Source organism: Panthera uncia, chromosome B4, assembly GCF_023721935.1.
Source record: "Panthera uncia isolate 11264 chromosome B4, Puncia_PCG_1.0, whole genome shotgun sequence".
NCBI classification, from domain to species: Eukaryota; Metazoa; Chordata; class Mammalia; order Carnivora; family Felidae; genus Panthera; species Panthera uncia.
In genome coordinates, this window is record NC_064809.1 from 40,453,967 (window position 1) to 40,470,882 (window position 16,916).

A 16,916-nucleotide genomic window follows, 5' to 3' on the forward strand; every position below is an offset into this window, starting at 1 on the left:
ACGGATGAGAGCACCCCCTCCTCCCTCCTCCCAAACATACTCCGGCCTGGAGAGGCTAATGGCGAGGACACCCAGATCTAGGTCGCTGCTGATCTTACGTCGGTGGCTAGAATGGCAGTGAGGTGATGCAGAGCCGCGGCCCCTGGCTCCTGGTAACCTTAACGGTCTCAGTCTTGTCAGCCCTCTGCTTTGTTCTAAGCTTACACACTCACCACATATACCCTGATTCCAAACAGTACTTTCAACAAAGACCAAATACCGCCTGTTCCCCATGGACCTGAAGTTGAATGCACACCTTGGCTCTGAACTGAAGCATACAGTATAAGCAGGGCCTGCTCTGCAGAAGATTTCCAAACACAAACAAAGAGAGAAACCACAAAAACCGTTCCAGACTTTGGGATTGGAGACCACAATTTCCCAGGCCCCTGCAAACTGCTAAAATACATAGTTTATTTTTCACAGACAGTAATGAGAGCGAACTGAGGCTCCCAAAGGGCAAAGTCACAAGGGAAAAAAGAAACCACGAGGACAGAAGAGAAGGCTCAGGCAACGTGGCCTTAGGGTAAGGGGTCTGCAGCTGGGTGATGGGATAAAACCAAGAGCAGCCTTACCGGGTGTGCTGCTGGAGGTGGGAGAGCTGGCGGAAGGATTTCTCACAGAAGTTACAACTGTAGGGCTTGGCCCCTGAGTGGATGCGGATGTGCTGGGCCAGGTAGGAGCTGTTGGCGAAGGTCTTGGAGCAGTGCGGGCACTTGTGGGGCTTGGTCTCGGTGTGTGACTTGGAGTGGATCTGCATCTCCGACTTTGAGTAGAATGTCAGTGAGCACATCCGGCACCTGGGCCAAGCGAGGGCAGCGGTTAGAACCTTCCCACTGACAGAGCACTGCTGAACCCTCCCTCCACTTCCACAGAAGCCAGCCTATCTGATCTCTCTTACTACAACTATGTTGTAAGGCCCCTGAGGGGAGGATCTGTTCTACTCCTCTTTATAGACTAAACTAATACAGACCCACACAATACAAATATTCAGTACATGTCTGCTGAGTGACTGGACTCCCTAAGTGTGTACAGAAACAAGAATTCAACCAGAAAAGACAGGAAAATCTTATTATCGGCTCTAGGCTGATGCGGATTTCATCGGGCCAGCAATATCAGCTAACTTCTGTTTTCCTTCTGCCTGTAACTTTATTTCAGACTTTAAAAGAGAGCTCCTTCCCCCAACTTCCCATGCATAAAGTACATCTCTCAGGTATCTCCCAAGTTCCTGAGACGATAATGAGGACAAACTGACTACATTCCCCAGAAGGGCTTCTCTCCTGTCTCCTCAGATAATTGTCTTCTCTCAGATTCTCTCCTACTTCCTTTTTGCCAGTGATTCCTAGAGGGATAGGGGTGGAAAAGGATCGGAATTACGTGGAAGGGGCTTTTCCAAATCATATACATCTGGCCTCCACTGTGCATCTGATGTTCCACCGACCACCACCATCCCTGAGCCCCTTGGCGATAAAGTGAGGGAACCGCTTTTACAAAGAGCTGAGGTTGCTGTTGGAAGTGGGCTGTCGCCCTCAAACACTGAGGAGGAAAAGATTTGTGAAATCTTCCAAGCTTCCATGCCTGAGCTTCCATGCCAAACCTTTCCTCTTCCCTAGCACATGGAGCTCAAGTCAGCACTCGGGGATAACATCAACAGCAGCTGGTACACTTTCCCCCATCACCTGGTTGGTAATCCTTCCTGTTCTGACATTGCCCAACAGCATCAAGTAAGGAGGCCTCTGAGCAGGATAAGCCACAACTATTCAGCCTTTATCGAGGAAGTGCTATCTGTGTGTGAGCTGGAATGCTCTCATTCCTAAACAACCCCACAGTGCACAGTGTGAGCTGGCAGAAAGGGCAGCACCTGGAAGCCAGGCAACTGGGGAAAAAGTCCCTCTGCTTTGGTTCCTCCTCAACTTCTCCCTATCATCAGGGCTGGGGATGGTGCAGAGTGATGGTTTCGGCTTTTTTCGGATCCCAGGAGAAATCTTTAGAAAATAACTGAGATCACGACTAAAAAGAACTCTGCATTCCTCAGAGGAAAAAAAAATATCACAGTACTTGGAGGTGTGGCTCCTATATTAATGCTTCCACTAAAATTCCAATCGTTAAGGTCAATTTCTATTTCCCTGGTCACTTGGTAACTATGAAGGAAATCCAATTCCCAGTTTACCAATCCTTGGCTGTTGTTTGGCTTGCCCAGCCGTTATATGGGTGGTGGGGAGGTTCTGTTTATAGTTAGTATGGCCCAAAGGACACAGCCAATGTTAGTCTGGACACCTGGGCTCTACTCAGTGTTCGATTACAGGCTTGCTCATCAATCTAGACCTCAATTTTCTGGTCTGTAAAATGGAGAGATACATATCTGCCTCCAGGGCCAGCAAATATTCAGAACAAAGGTAAGCCAAGTGTTCTCTAATAATTCAATTGCACTAATGTTAACATACCAGTGCTGACGGATGAGCTCATGCTACTATACATTTCACTGAAGTCAGAAACTGGACACATTGTCACTTGAGGGGAACAGTACTGAAGATACAAAATAATTTCCCTTGGTTGCTAAAATTCCTCAGACAAGTGGAACAACATGTACCGTTTTAACTCAAACACAAGCTCATAGTTTGTGTGTGAGTGTGGAACACACAACTGCACCCTTAGTATGAAATTAACTATAAAAGAGAAAATAACCCTCTTCATCAAAGTTCAACTAGAGAATCCGCAAAACTTAAAGTCATAGACAATGGACTGGCAACAAAATAAGCCCTCTCGAAAGGTAGAAGGTACAGCAATGATCAGAGTAATGAAAATCATAGTTGCCATTTGTTGTTGTGCCTGATACTGTGAGGGCACCACACCCGTTAGGCACTTTAAACACACCGTCTCCACTCCTCACAACAGCCTAGCAAGCATTATCCCTGTTTTACAGAAAGGAACACGAAGGCTCAGAAAGGTTAAGTAATTTGCCAAAGGGCAAACAGCTATTCACTACAAAGCTATGATTCTAACCTAATTTTAAAGATTCCTCACACTAGAGGTATTCAAGGAGAGGCAGACTGTCATCTGCCAGGAATGTGTAGAAGACTAAACTACAGGGAAGAAACTGGATTAGGTGACCATTAAAGTATTTCCAACTGTGAAATGCTATGAAGCCAGATAAAAGAGTCCAAGTCTTTTAATGCAAGGTGTTGTAGCTGGAAAGAAATCCGACTTAGGAGTATTGTGGCAGTGGGCAGATAGCAGGAGGCAGAAAAGCTACCACCCCATATAGCTAGGTGCACAACTCCAGGGGGCACCATTCACATCCAACATACTAATGGGGCCCTTCTGGAAGCACACAGTGCAATGACCTTGTTCACAATAACAACTGAATTACCATCCCATTTTTTTCCCTAAGATACTAAAAAATAATTTCAAATACTCTTGATTTTCCCTCAAAAACACATGATAGATGGGGGCCATGACTGATCTTCCCATTTTACAGATGGGAACAAAGAACTAGAAATAAGTTGACTTGCCCAGACTAATAGAACCCTAGTCCAACAATACTCAGTCAAATGTCACTGACCACAGGAATGAATGTGGTTGACTCAAACATGCATGGAAATAGGGATTTTTTGTGATTAAAAAGACTGCTTTGAAAATTCAGAGTTCTGAGTTTCTGAAGAAATTCCATTCACCTAGAATATAATTAGGCGCCCTTAAATTTCAGTTTTCTTTAGTCACCTGGGTGTGGGGCCTCTCAAGACTTCCCAATACACTGAGAGTGTAGAAAATGCTACCAGGACTTCCTTGCAATTGCATATTCACATTTCTTCCCATAGACACACTTTGGGAAGTCCAGAAATAGCTTTAATGTGGGTCCAAAAAATAAGCAAGCAAAAAAACAAAAACAAAAAACAAAAACCACAAAACAACAACAACAAAAAAAACCCTTGACAGAATCAGAGGACCCTGATCCATGTGCAAAGCAGCATAGGATGTCAGGGACCTAGCCCATCAGTCTTACAACGACACACTTTATATAGGTGTATCTCCATGTCACAATGACCTCACTTTAAGCAAATACATAAAAATCCGGATTTATATAAAATAAAAGGGACTTTCATTTTATGAAATGATATATAGAAGATGCTTTTAAATGAATCAAACTTGTCAGGTACCTTTATAAAATGATATGATGTAAACATTTTCCAGGAACACTTTTATTGTATAAGGTGGGATACACCTGTAATAATAAAGCTGCAATGAACTTTCAGATTATGGGCTGGGATTCTGCAATGCTCAATACTTTCTACATAGCAACTCCCCTCCTCTTCACTTACAAAGAAGAACTTAAACACTCTGTAGTTGTGGCTACTCTCCACAGTAGACGTATACAGCAGAAATAAAAATAAACGCTAAATGACAACTATTTCTTATCTCTTTCTTCTGAAGTTCCCAACATTTCAAATCTTATCTGATATATACTCCCAACAAATGGGAGGCATAAACAGAATTCTCCCCATTTTACAGATGAGGAAACTGAGGCCCAGAGAGGGGGAAAGGACTTGCCCAGGGTCACACAGCAAGTTCGTGGTGGAGCCGGGAACTGAATCCATGAGCCCAAGGCTCTGTCCATTTCCTGTGCCGCAGTTCCCTTCGCTCCTAAAATGGGAACAACATTGCCCATCTCGGTACACTAAGGACAGACCCAGTCTCCCAGCCATGCACATCTGCCCCTGTCTGCACCAAAGCTGTGACAGTGGTTATCCCACTCTGTACACCGGGACCAAATTTCCCAAACCCACTAGGGCCCTTGATAGTTCTCAAGGGGATTAAAAGACTTGCAACTTTCAAAGGGCGGGGAGTCTACCTCTGTAATTATTTTCGTATAGCACCACATGCAAACAGAACACTTTTTTGGCAATGGACAACTTAAGGGAAGTCCAGAATCAAAATGACTTTCATGAATTAGAAAGTGAGCAAACAGGCACTTTATAAGCATATATTCCAAGGGCCAAAGGGTGATATCTTATTCCTCCCACCTTTTTAGAGACCCCTCCCATCATCCCCACCATGCAGGGTCAGTGCTTAAATGTGGCCCAAGAACCAGTGGATGGCAGACAGGTTAAGGTCAGGGGCTTTTCAGAAAAGTTTCTTAGAAAAATAGGAATGGAAAATGCAGAAAGCAAAAAGGAGCTGGAGACAGAGTCTGAAAGCCAGCCTAACACCTTACCATAAGAAAGAAACTCCATTATGTCATTCAAAAATTAGTCACTGCTGACTACCCCAAAAGGGAAGGAGTAAAATGGGTCTGCATCCTGGGGAAGAGTCACTCGAGAAGTGCTAAGAGCCCCACTTTCCTCCCCCACAAGAGAGCACCTGACATGCAAGTGGACCTGAGGTGGAAAGCTGTCGGCGTGGAGCCTGATCCGGGGCAAGACACAAAGGGGTAGGTGAGCTGAGACCGTGATCCTTGCCCCTCACTGCCCTGGCTCTGACTCTTACCTATAGGTCTTGCCGTCTTTCTGATGGTCATCGTCATCCTCAGGGGAGAGGACATAAGGGTCATTCATCTCAGGCAGCCCTGATTCCAGCATCCGCTTCTTCTTCCGGCCCCGAGGGGGCTTAGGAGCCACATTGCCACCTCCACCACCACCTCCGCCTCCTTCCTCTGTTAGGGTTGATGCTACCTTCTTGGAGAGGTCAGGGACCACCTGCAGGGCTTGTGAGCCAGGGGGAAGAGCTGAGACAATCATGGGAGCCGAAATGGGGAAGGTCTGAGCTGATGAGGCTGTGGTCACAAGGGAGCCTGAGGGGGACGTGATTACCAAACCGGGACCTAGGATTGGGAGAAAAAGGAGATGGTGTCATGTTGCCCAGTCCTCATCCTAATCCTATTTAATTTCCCCCCAGATCATTGTCTAATCAACCCCTCACCACCGCCCCCCCAGCCCAGAGTATATAGGAAACCCCAAACCCTATAGAAAAATAATGGTCTCCTAACCCCTGTCCCCACCCCACCCCCAGTAACAGTGAGATTTACCCCTTGATTGACTCCCTTCTCTTCTCCACCTCTGAGAACAGGAGACTCCTTGATTCAGAGAAGGAAAGAATGTCACCTCCTCAAAGGCAGGGACCGCATCTTCTACTTCTTTGTATCCCCCACAATGCCTAGCGCATTGCTAGGCACACAGTAGGCACTTAATAAAAATGTGATTGAGTAATCAAACACATATCCCACTCCCCATGTCCTTGGAGCCCTCCAGCCTGGGGTACTGATCATGGAAGATCAACACCTCAGATTGGAGAAGAGCAGAGTGGCTCACCAGCAGTCATCAGTCCTGTAGACGGCACAGGGACCACGGTGATGTTCTGGGTAACGGACGCCTGGCTATGTGGGGTCAGCTGGTCTGACTTGGACTCTGTGTCCATACTGATGCCTGAGGGCAGGGACACGGAGGCAGGCACTGTCAGCAAGGTGGGGTAGTGGGGTGGAGCCAGCCCACAGCCCTTCTCCGGCAGCAGCTGATCCTTCATCTTGTTGATGAACATCGTGTTCTCAATCTAAAAGAAAAGGAAAGGGGAGGCGAGCGGCCTCTTCAGAAAGAACCTGGTTTTGTCTGTTCCCCGAGCTCTTTACGATGTCCGTCCTCCAAGGAGTAAATAGTTCATATCTTTGTGCTTCCAGAGAAGCCAAAACAGAAACGCTAGAATTCTCGGTGGTGGGGGACCTGGTGAAGCAGCACGTGATTTATCTTCCTTCAGTCTCCACAGTACTAGAACTCACTACTCAAAAGTTGAAAAAAGTACATGATAGGGAAGGAGGAGAAAAACACCACCACCACCTACCTGTCCTGAGACTGTGGGGATAGAAGGCCAGAAGTACGGGTTAGAATTGAAGTGAGATTCTTCCATTCTACCTGAAGAAAGAAAGAGAGATCACATCATAGTGAGGAATAAATCTGAAGTAACCTGGCAACCGAGAAGGAGACAATGAGGAGTTCCTGACCTCCTCTTCAGGACCTGACCACATGGCTGAGAATCTGCGGTGAAGATCTCTGGATCTACCATATTAGTTCCAGAGAGCCACTCAGCATGAAATCCAACAGAGCAACAGAGCCTATCCTTCTCAAGATGCTGGTGGAAGAACTTAAACACATCTCGCTTAACCACAGAATGTCTTCCATTAGAAAGAGACTCAGTATTACTTTTCTTCGGTGACAAAAAGAGGAGCTGAAGGCATGAGCAGGGAAGGGATGTACCCAAGGTCACACAAAGCAAATCACTGACTGGCTAAAAAACAGTCGGGGTACCTATCCCCGCTCTTTTCCTTTATCCTTCAAACATAGCTTCCTTGGGAAAGAGTTTCAACTGACATACCTGTCGTTCTGCACAGCTAGGCTGGAACACAAAATGCGCAGGGGAATTAAAGAGCAAAATTGGCAGGAAATCACAACCAAGATATTTTCTGAGTACCAGATGCTACCTGGGGACCATGCCCCACTGATCCCACCAAGGTCCAAGAACACCCACGGTGCCACACTGGGTACCACACATGCGAAGCCAAGCAGTGAGAACCTGGAACTACCAGTTTAAAAGAGGGTTCCAGTGCCGGGAGTAGCAGCACCCCACATCTCTACCTACAGGGATTCAGAATAGGGACAACAGTGCACCAAAACACATACACAGTACTAGACTCCTGCTCTGTATATCTCACACATGATGCTTCTAAGCGTTCAAATTCTTCTCTGTATGTGGATGATAATTAAGCTAAAACTTTGGGAGGAATAAGCAAGAAAAGTAACCCTCAGAATCATGATGGGTACAGAACCTAGGCATCCCACCGCTCATTTTCCCACTCTGATCACTTCTCCTAGCAAGACCGTATGTTAACTGCAGTTATTCAAGAACAGCTTCCCCAAATTCTGGATCCAGCCCAGCAGAAGGCAGGTGAAGAGGGAGTAAGAGACTGATGGAATGGGGAAATGACGAACAACAAGAAATAAACATTATCGTTATGCTGCTTTTCGAACCAGAAGCAACCAAGATTCAGGTGGGAAAGAAGGACCTGTGGCTTACAGCCATGGGGGGTTCCTGCTGAGGATGTTCTGAAGGCAGATAGATACCAGAGCTACTAAGTGCTAGAAGGTACACTGGACACAGAAACAGGTTAGAAGTAGATTAAGGAAACTAAGAAAGATCTGTAACAAAGGAGGAGAAACAGAACGGACATCACTCTAGACGTAACCGCATTCCTTATCCTTCTCCAGAAATCTCATCACATGTTTTGCTCTATTAAACAGCACTCTCAATGTTCATAAAACCTATAAAGGGAAGCACTACTGAATTTCAACCTACTCTTTCCTAAAAAGTAGCAGAGGAGAGGAATGCATCAAATCTGACTACAACTTCACACAAATAAGGCTCATTATTAACTGATTTGAGGATCAACCCCAGACAAATCCTGCTCCCCAACTCATAAAACACATCAGAACAGTCTCCAAAACAGGTGCTAACCTTTTCCTTCCAGCATTAACTTTAGCATTAACTTCCAGCATTAACTCAGGTCCTTCTTAGGCAACAGAAATCAAGAAATGATAGGGGCGCCTGAGTGGCTTAGTTGGTTAAGCGTCAAACTTTGGCTCAGGTCATGGACTTGCAGTTTGTGAGTTCGAGCCCCTCATTGGGCTCTCTGCTGTCAGCACAGAGCCCACTTCAGATCCTGTCTCCCTCTCTCTCTGCCCCTCCCCTGCGTGCACACGTGCACTGTCTCTCAGAAATAAATAAATAAACATTGAAAAAGAAATGACCAAATCACGGTTTGAGGGGATCCAATCTTGCCGAGCTTTTTGGGAAGCAGAGATCACATCTTGGACCTACCCATTGTCTCGAAGATAGGACTCATCACCCAGTAAGCAATTCTGTATTTAGTAAACTGAAGGACACTGGACTCTGTACACACAGATTTTGAAAACAATGCTAGGGGCTCAAACCATAACCCACAACCCCCATCTGTCTAACCTTCGAGCTGAGAGAAATGATACAGAAAAGTCATGACATACGGTGGAAATGAAGTAGAGAATTAGGCCAGAGAATAAAGAAAGAAGGATCTAATTATAATTTCCCCCTAAAAAGTCAAGAAAGTAAACACATTACGGATGTGAAAATTTAGGAGGCAGGAACTGAAAGCCTGAAAATAGTATCTTCAGATAGAATTCCTGTGTACAATGCCCCTCCTCACCAAAAAAGATTATATCCACTCATATTGTCCTACAAGTGGCTCAGGAGAAAGTTTCTGAGGGAAATAGACCCTGCAGGTTCTTATAAAGGGGACATACAAAGTGATGTGGAGGACAGGACAAGGTCAACATCACCATCAACATCTATTAAGTGCTTATTGTGTTCAGGGCACTGTTCTAAGCACTTCACAACTATCATTATCATTTAATTACCACAGCAATTCTATGAAGTAGGTACTGTAATCCCCATTTTTCAAATGAAGAAACTGAAGTCACAGAGTCAAACAGTAAATATCAGAAAAGAGATCTGAATGCAGATACCAAAGAGCCAGTTAAGAATGGGGGTGCTACAAGAGACCAAACCCTACAACTGAAGTACATACTCTCTGATATTATGACTTGATGCATCAATTAAAATTTACAACACGTCCAGGAATGGATTATACATTTTCCATGTAGTTCTCTATAAATGTTTCCAAAAGTGGAATTTTGGTAAGAGCAAAATGTAGTTAAAGATGATAGTTTCTGTTCACAACCTGTAAGACTTCACTTGGCCATTAAGATAACTGATTTTAGAATGATGGAATCGGGAGGAGTCTGGGTGGCTCAGTCGATTAAGCATCCAACTTCGGCTCAGATCATGATCTTGTGGTTCATGGATTTGAGCCCCGCGTGGGGCTCTGTGCTGACAGCTCAGAGCCTGAAGCCTGCTGTGGATTCTGTGTCTCCCTCTCTCTCTGCCCCTCCTCTGCTTGCGCTCTCTCTCTCTCAAAAATAAATAAACATTGAAAAAACAAAACACCTTAATGATGGAATCAGAGTAAAAAGAACAGACCATCCAGAGGGATAAACTGAATAAAAGATTCCTCTGCTTCCCTGGATACCCAGTCTGTCCCTCTGCTTTGGTTCTTAAGAGAACAAAACTGAAGATCAGAAAACCACAGCTAGTCCTAGGACAAAATGATAAATGTGCCTTGTGGGCTTCTGATAAATATGTCCACCCAAAAGAAGGGTACATGGAAAGTTCTGCTCACCCAACTAGAAGCAATATTTGCCTGGAAAGTGACATCTGAGAAATGCTATACTACTGTTCTAAAAAGGCTGACTTAGATCTCTGTATTCCTGAAATGAGATCAAATGGAGAGCCAAGAAGGAAGGCTCTTGCCAGAATACCATGTAAATGGCGCCCCCTGGAGTTGTGTAACAGGGCAACAGGTGCCAGATCACTCAAATAGCTGTTTACTGTCCACTTTACCAATTAACCTCTTAACTTTCTTTTTTTTTTTTTTAATTTTTTTTTAATGTTTTATTTATTTCTGAGACAGAGAGCGACAGAGCATGAGCAGGGGAGGGGCAGAGAGAGAGGGAGACACAGAATCCAAAGCAGGCTCCAGGCTCTGAGCTGTCAGCACAGAGCCCGATGTGGGGCTCGAACTCACAGACCCCGAGATCATGACCTGAGCCGAAGTCGGAAGCTCAACTGACTGAGCCACCCAGGCGCCCCATTAACTTTCTATCTTTCATGGAGGAACTCTCCCCAAACCATCCCAACATCCAAGCAGGTATATACCAACATTCTTAACACCTGAAGAAGCCCAATGATAGTACAGGGAAACCTCATTTCTACATAGAGTGCCACTTTTGATGATTATGCCAACATTTTAATAATAATAAAAACAACTAGTTTACCCTACATTGGGAAGGAAGTGAAAGGCTTTTATTATAGACCCAAAGAACAGGAAAGAAGGAAAAACAATAGGTAGAAAGAATGCTGGCAGATTAAAAATCTGAGTTCTAATTTCAATTTTACTATTGCACTATACCTCAACTATCCTGTTAATATAAGGTTTACTACAATTAAGTTGGATGGTATTTTTTTTTCAGAGGGTCAGAGAACTACATATTTCTTTTCCAATCTCAGACAAAATCTCAAAAGCACCGATGAGGTGCAGAAAAAAAGACGTTAAGTAACACCCATGAAACGTTTAGTAGGACTTGAACTCTTGCACCAGAGCTTTGTCCATCTGTCCACCCTTCCATAGTGCCACCCGCCATCCAGAAATAAAGATGTCACTGCCTGCAGCATGTGGTTTTTGGTAGACTTGGTTAAGACCACCATCTCTTTCCTGGTACTTACTACATTCTCTACAATTGTTGTTTTTCAAATAAAGCACAGCATTTCCTCAGGAAAGCAATATTCTCTTAACACAACAAACTTTTACAAAATCTTGAAAGACTTGTGCCAACCAAGTGCAGTAGCTGGAGAATGAACCTAGAAACTAAGACTTCTGGAATTTAATTCTAGGTCCCACATCAGTGGTTGACTCTGAATAATTTATCATTCTACTAAGTTTCTATCTGAGTAGAGGATGGAGGAGAATAAACCCCTTAAAACAAATTCCTAAGGTATATGGTGATGGGAGGCAGTTAAAAAAAAGGGGAGGGGGGTTAAATAAAATGCTTTGAAGTGTTCCTGAATGGAAGAGAGTTAGAGAAATACTTCCATGTGATGAGCACTACCAGTGACAATCACTGACAATTACATAAAAACCACATAATGACAAAGGTACTACCCAAAAGTATCAGATCTATAGCCTACAGCTTAGTAATCATCAACTAGAAGTACAAACAATAGAGATGCAAAGAACAATCAGCTCAAATTCAACTACAGAAAGAACTTGACTCAGAGATCTCAGACACTCTAGTGAGAAAAACTGTCCCAAAAAGCACAATTGTAGATAGGCTGCAATATTAGCTAACAACTTGAAGAAACACAATGACTCCCCCCCCCCCCCCCGCCTCAGTAAGGAAACAAAATCTCTTTCCTCCAGTTCTAAGGACATTCAAGAAGGACCATCCCAATAGAACTTGGGGCCTTCCTACTACCTGTGAACTCTTCCAAGTACAAAATAAACCAGAACAGGTTTATCCCAAACACACCAACAGAACCACTACCACCCCACAGCTGTTAATCTGAGCCAGCAACTTCTGTCCTGGGGACTGCTGGACCAATGGTACTCAGTACCCTGTGGGAAGAAGGGCACAGTGGTTCCCCTGGTCCTGCCCATGCCATTATAAATGATGGATCCAGGAAATGTGAGGCCATAAATAAATAAATAAATAAATAAATAAATAAATAAAGTGGGCAGGGGAAAGGGGGCGGGGCAGTTGGACGAGAGGGGATATGCACGTAATATTTAATCATCAACTTGGCTCAGAAACCTATGGGAAATAAATTTTATAAACCAGCCTGCAATCGGTTCTTAGAAGACACTTCTATGAGCTTGGAACTCAAACTCTTTTGGGTCTCAACATTGTCATTTTCAGAGTACCTAACACACTATCCCCATCAAGCTTCATATTTTGAATTCTTGCAGACCTAGTTCTGGAGTCCACTCCATACAACTTTATCTACTTTACTTCAAACTACCCACAAACCACGTTTTTTGTTTTTTGTTTCTTTTTTTCCTGAAAACTTCATCCTGACACACCAAATTAAAATAACCCTGTGTCGGATTCTAACCACTCAACAGATCCACCCGAAGCACTCCACTGCGATATTGAGAATATGAACCCCACGCTAAACTCAACTCTGCTTGTTCCAAATACAGGAAAACAATTCCGTAAGCTTTACGACAAGGACCACACTGGAGACTGGGGCCCATTTGTCCCCAAAGCAGAATAAATTTCTCCTCTGGACACAATGTAACCCCGCTTAGTGATTTCACTTGAGCATTTCATAATTCATTTCTGAGTACTAGTGGGAATGGATGAGATACAGCGCTACCTTTTTACGCAAAAACTTCCTGGGTATTGTCAGGAGATAATTTTTCTCTCCCAGCTAACACCAGTATTACAATTGCTATTACTTGAAGAATTCTGTCACAGTGTCCCCAAGAAGCCCATTTAATCATGACCCCTTCTCCCCCCAATCCAGAAAAGCCATTAAGCCAAAATTGTCTTACCCTCTCTCTCTCTTCCTCCTGTCGTCTTATTCCTTCTCCTTTCCAGGGCTCCTGAACTTTCTGTGAACAAATTGTCTGGGTTACAGGGGCCAGTAAGGGTGCAGCCACCTGAGAACTGCGAAGAACCTCAGGAATTCTTGGACTGTCAGCAGTTAGTCTGGAAAGCAGGCGGACCCCCAACCAGCAATCCAAAGATGCAATCGTATAATAAGGAGTGTAGTGCCACCCACTATGTGGATACAGGGAAATAAATCCAATTCTCAGGAACTAAGATGAACTCTATCACCAGTGCTTGGGTTCCACTCCTGGGCTCAGGCACTGGTTCTTCTTCGTTCCACAGGGCCACAGGTAACCAGGGGTCAGAGAACAGAAGAGGTGGCAGAAGAGAAGGGCCCCTGCCCCTGAGGACTGGCTCAGAAGGCAAAGCTGAAGACTAGGGGGATGCACAAGCCCTTGTGTCAGGCACAGTGCCAGTTCAGGCCCAGCCACTTCCTCTGGCCTCCCCCCCACTTCTACGAGGACTTCGCCCCTGCCTACCCAAGGCCTTGCGCCAAGAAGTACCTCCCTCAGCCTGCACAGTGGTCTATCTACTGGAGACCCCAGCTGTTCCCAGAAAACCTTCGCTCCCCTGAGACAGCCCCTGGGAGCCTCCTCCTGATGTCGCCCCCCACCCCTTCCTCAAACACCCTTCTTTGGGACGTCCCTCCTTCCCCTCCAGGGAGCTGAACTCTGCCACCCACCAGACAGACACCCGCCCCCTAAGCCCCCCCATTCCTCCCCATCGCCCGCTCCTCCACAACCACTTCCGGTTCCGGGACGGACACACATACAGTCACACCGAGGACCCCCCCCCTTCCACGCCCCCCCAAGGAAAAGGGGAGGGGGGAGGAGCAGAGAGCTTGGCGCGCGCCGGCAGCAGCGGCGCGAGACTCACCCGGCGGCGACGGCTGCGGCGGCGCCAGAGCCTGAGCCAGAGCGCGGGAGGGGCGGCGTTTGCTGGGAAAGGAGGGAGCCGAATGGGGCGGGAGGACCAGCAGGGGGCGAGGGGAGGGGGGGAGCGCGAGGCGGTGCGCGCGGGCACGCACTTTCGGCGCGAGACAGACCCACACACTCACACGCACGGAATGCGCGCGAGACACCCGCAGGGCGGGGGCGCGAGGCAGTGGGTGGCCCCCTCCCTCCCTCCCTCCCCTAACACTCACCCGGAAGTGGTGCTGCAGCTCGTGCTCCCGAGAACCCCGATTCCTCCACGCCCCCTCCCTCCCTCCCTCCCCCCACGGGCTCAGAGTAGAGCTGCGGCGGAGAGAAGGCGGGAGCGCCGGAAACGAAAAAGGGGGGAGGGAGGGAAATGGCAATGCAGGGGGGGCGGCAATGGGAAAAGGGGGGGGAAACGCAAAGGTCGAGTCACTTCCGGGAGCGTCAGAGCACATCCGGCGCGGCCTGCGCTCCGACATCCTCAGGGCAGAAGTTACGACTAGTAAGGGCGGAAGTGGCTTCTGCCCAGCGACGCGGTAGAGCCCTGTGTGGATGTGACGTCACAACGGAAGCGAAGGCGGGTTCCGTTAAGGGCAGAAGTTGAACCTTCAGAACTGCGGTCCCGGGCTTCCGGAAGGGACTTCTGGGGAAGTGGGAGGGTGGAAACCGACAGGTTTATGAATTATGCATCAGGTACGAGAGGAGGTAGGAATTCTTAAAACACTATGGGTCCGTTAACCTTCCTTCAGCGTAGAATAGGTTGATATAGGAAGTTACCATTATTTTTTGTTACACTCTTAAGAATGTCTCCATGCTTTGAATATGCCGGAAAGGATAAGGATGTGTCACCTGTTTTCTTGAGGTCCCTACTTAGGCCCGAAGAGTAACTGGTAACCTGTCCCTGACCACATCACGTACTCTTGGCTTTGGGTTTCTATGTTCTTGTTGCCTTCGTCCACGTCTCTATCTCCTCACGCTGCTTTACTTTTAAATATTGTACTCGCCACCACCTGATATTATATTGTTTGCTGTCCACCTCTTCCCGTTGGAATATCCGAGTCCGTGAGGGCAAGGGCTTGTGAATTGTTCACCGCTGTATCCTCAGAGCCTGGCATTTAGTGAGTGGTCAGTAAACGTTTGTCGTCGCATAAATGAACACTTACTATGAACTCTTTTAAGGAAGCCTTGCCGGATTGCTTGAACGTATAAATGGTTCCCTTTCTCTGAATTTCCACAGCATTTAGTCTGTACCTTTTGTTACTCTTTTAACTATTTCGTATATAGGACTCTTCAGCAAGCTTGTCAGCTCCTCAGGAAATAAACGGTCTCCTACATGGTATCCTTCCCACTGCTTTGCTGAGAACATAGTAGATGCTGAAGAAATATAAGCTATTTGAGTAAATGAATGCTGCCTCCAGCCTGCTCCCTGATCTGACCAGAATCCCCCTGGGCTGAGCTCTATTTTGACCGCAGCAGTTGAAGTCCCTCCTATTGACAGCAATAGTTCCTTGCTTAGAAAGCAAAATAACCCTAATAGAAACAGTTGTAATGTCCACCTTACAGATAATGAAAATAAGATTGTGAAGATTTAAGTGATTTTTTTTTTCAAAGTCACAGCAAGGAAGTTAGCAAAGGACACCTAAAAATATTAAGTTAAATGTTTAAATAGAAGATATGTTTCTTTGGTTTGTAATTGTAGTTTGTATCCTTTTGGAAGTGTCTACTCTCTTGATCACATTTTTGGGCACTCATTCTATGTTAAACCGAGTAGCAACAGTTGGCAGGATAAGATCTTAAGGGCTCAGTTGTGACCAGACCTAGTTGCTACATGGGTTAGAAATTGCTGATTCCAGAAACGTCGACTTTGAAGGCTGAGATAGAGAAGTGGGAGCAAAATAATGGTGATCACTCTCAGTCCCAGTTCTCATCTTATTCTTTTCCTGTTTACATTAACGGGTGCTCCCTGAGCCTCAGTGTCTCCAACTGTCATCCCTTGCTCCTGCCCTTGCTGTAAGAAGCAAGTTTTAAGTGCTTTGAACTCCTTAGAGAAGAGCTTTAGAGATAAATGTGGGGCGTAGGGGGAGGAGGGCTGTTAATTTTAGCCTGGGGTTTTCCAGCTGGCACGCTGTTTCCATCTTGAATCACTTCCACACCCTGAGCTCTGCCTGGGAGATCCCTCCTCCTGGGGGCTTCCCCATTTCCTGGTTCGGTCTGAGCCATAATGGTAAGCATTCCAGAAAAATGCTTAAGAGAAGCCTGGCTGAGTCATTTGATGCACAGCTCAGGAGGCAAAAAAAAAAAAAAAGCATAGTGATGAGAGACGTTGGTCCCAGTGGTGTTTGTGAGGTGTGGCCTCCAAGAACCAAAAGGGTAGTGTGGCCATTGTTTGAGTTCTATAACTAAGCAATGACTCTGCCTCTACCACTTACAGCCTGCAAGGACCTCCAAAGGCCCCATAGTCTGTTTCACCTTTATGAGTGATAAAGGTTAAGATCTGTCCCCATGGCTGCCCAACGCTTCATAGTCATCACTACAATGTGATTTGGTTTGAGATATTTCCTTCAGAACAATTGGAAAGACTAGGACATCTCCTTTCTCCTCTGTCTTTCCCTGCCTTCTGACTTTCCATGGGGAAGGAGGATATTTAGGGAGAAGGAACAGGTGAGGATTTCCCAGTGTCTTGCTGGTGTATTTTAATTTATTTAAATTTAGAGAAACAGCA

At 45.9% G+C, this 16,916-nt stretch overlaps 2 protein-coding genes across 10 annotated transcripts in view; one reads left to right on the forward strand and one right to left on the reverse strand.

The window, feature by feature from the left end:
* The window catches only part of ZNF384 (zinc finger protein 384), a 19,714-nt gene extending 5,018 nt beyond the window's left edge, over window positions 1–14,696 (reverse strand). Inside the window, exons 1-8 of one of the 5 annotated variants that reach the window (XM_049624992.1) lie at window positions 14,422–14,696; window positions 14,154–14,215; window positions 13,220–13,279; window positions 6,865–6,935; window positions 6,342–6,579; window positions 6,059–6,106; window positions 5,521–5,854; window positions 612–836 (exon numbers count right to left, since the gene is read on the reverse strand). In XM_049624992.1, coding sequence (XP_049480949.1) covers window positions 612–836; window positions 5,521–5,854; window positions 6,059–6,106; window positions 6,342–6,579; window positions 6,865–6,930 — 911 coding nt within the window. In that variant the 5' untranslated portion in view covers window positions 6,931–6,935; window positions 13,220–13,279; window positions 14,154–14,215; window positions 14,422–14,696. Of the gene's footprint in view, window positions 1–611; window positions 837–5,520; window positions 5,855–6,058; window positions 6,107–6,341; window positions 6,580–6,864; window positions 6,936–13,219; window positions 13,280–13,756; window positions 13,994–14,153; window positions 14,386–14,421 lie in introns of those variants that run through there. The other 4 variants (XM_049624993.1, XM_049624991.1, XM_049624994.1 and 1 more) reach the window with 4 other exon arrangements.
* Window positions 14,697–14,785: 89 nt separating this feature from the next.
* The window catches only part of COPS7A (COP9 signalosome subunit 7A), a 34,478-nt gene continuing 32,347 nt past the window's right edge, over window positions 14,786–16,916 (forward strand). For 3 of the 5 annotated variants that reach the window (XM_049624998.1, XM_049625000.1, XM_049625002.1), the window contains exon 1: window positions 14,793–14,899. The gene's annotated coding sequence lies outside the window, so the exon portion shown is untranslated. Of the gene's footprint in view, window positions 14,900–16,916 lie in introns of all 5 variants that reach the window. The other 2 variants (XM_049624999.1, XM_049624997.1) reach the window with 2 other exon arrangements.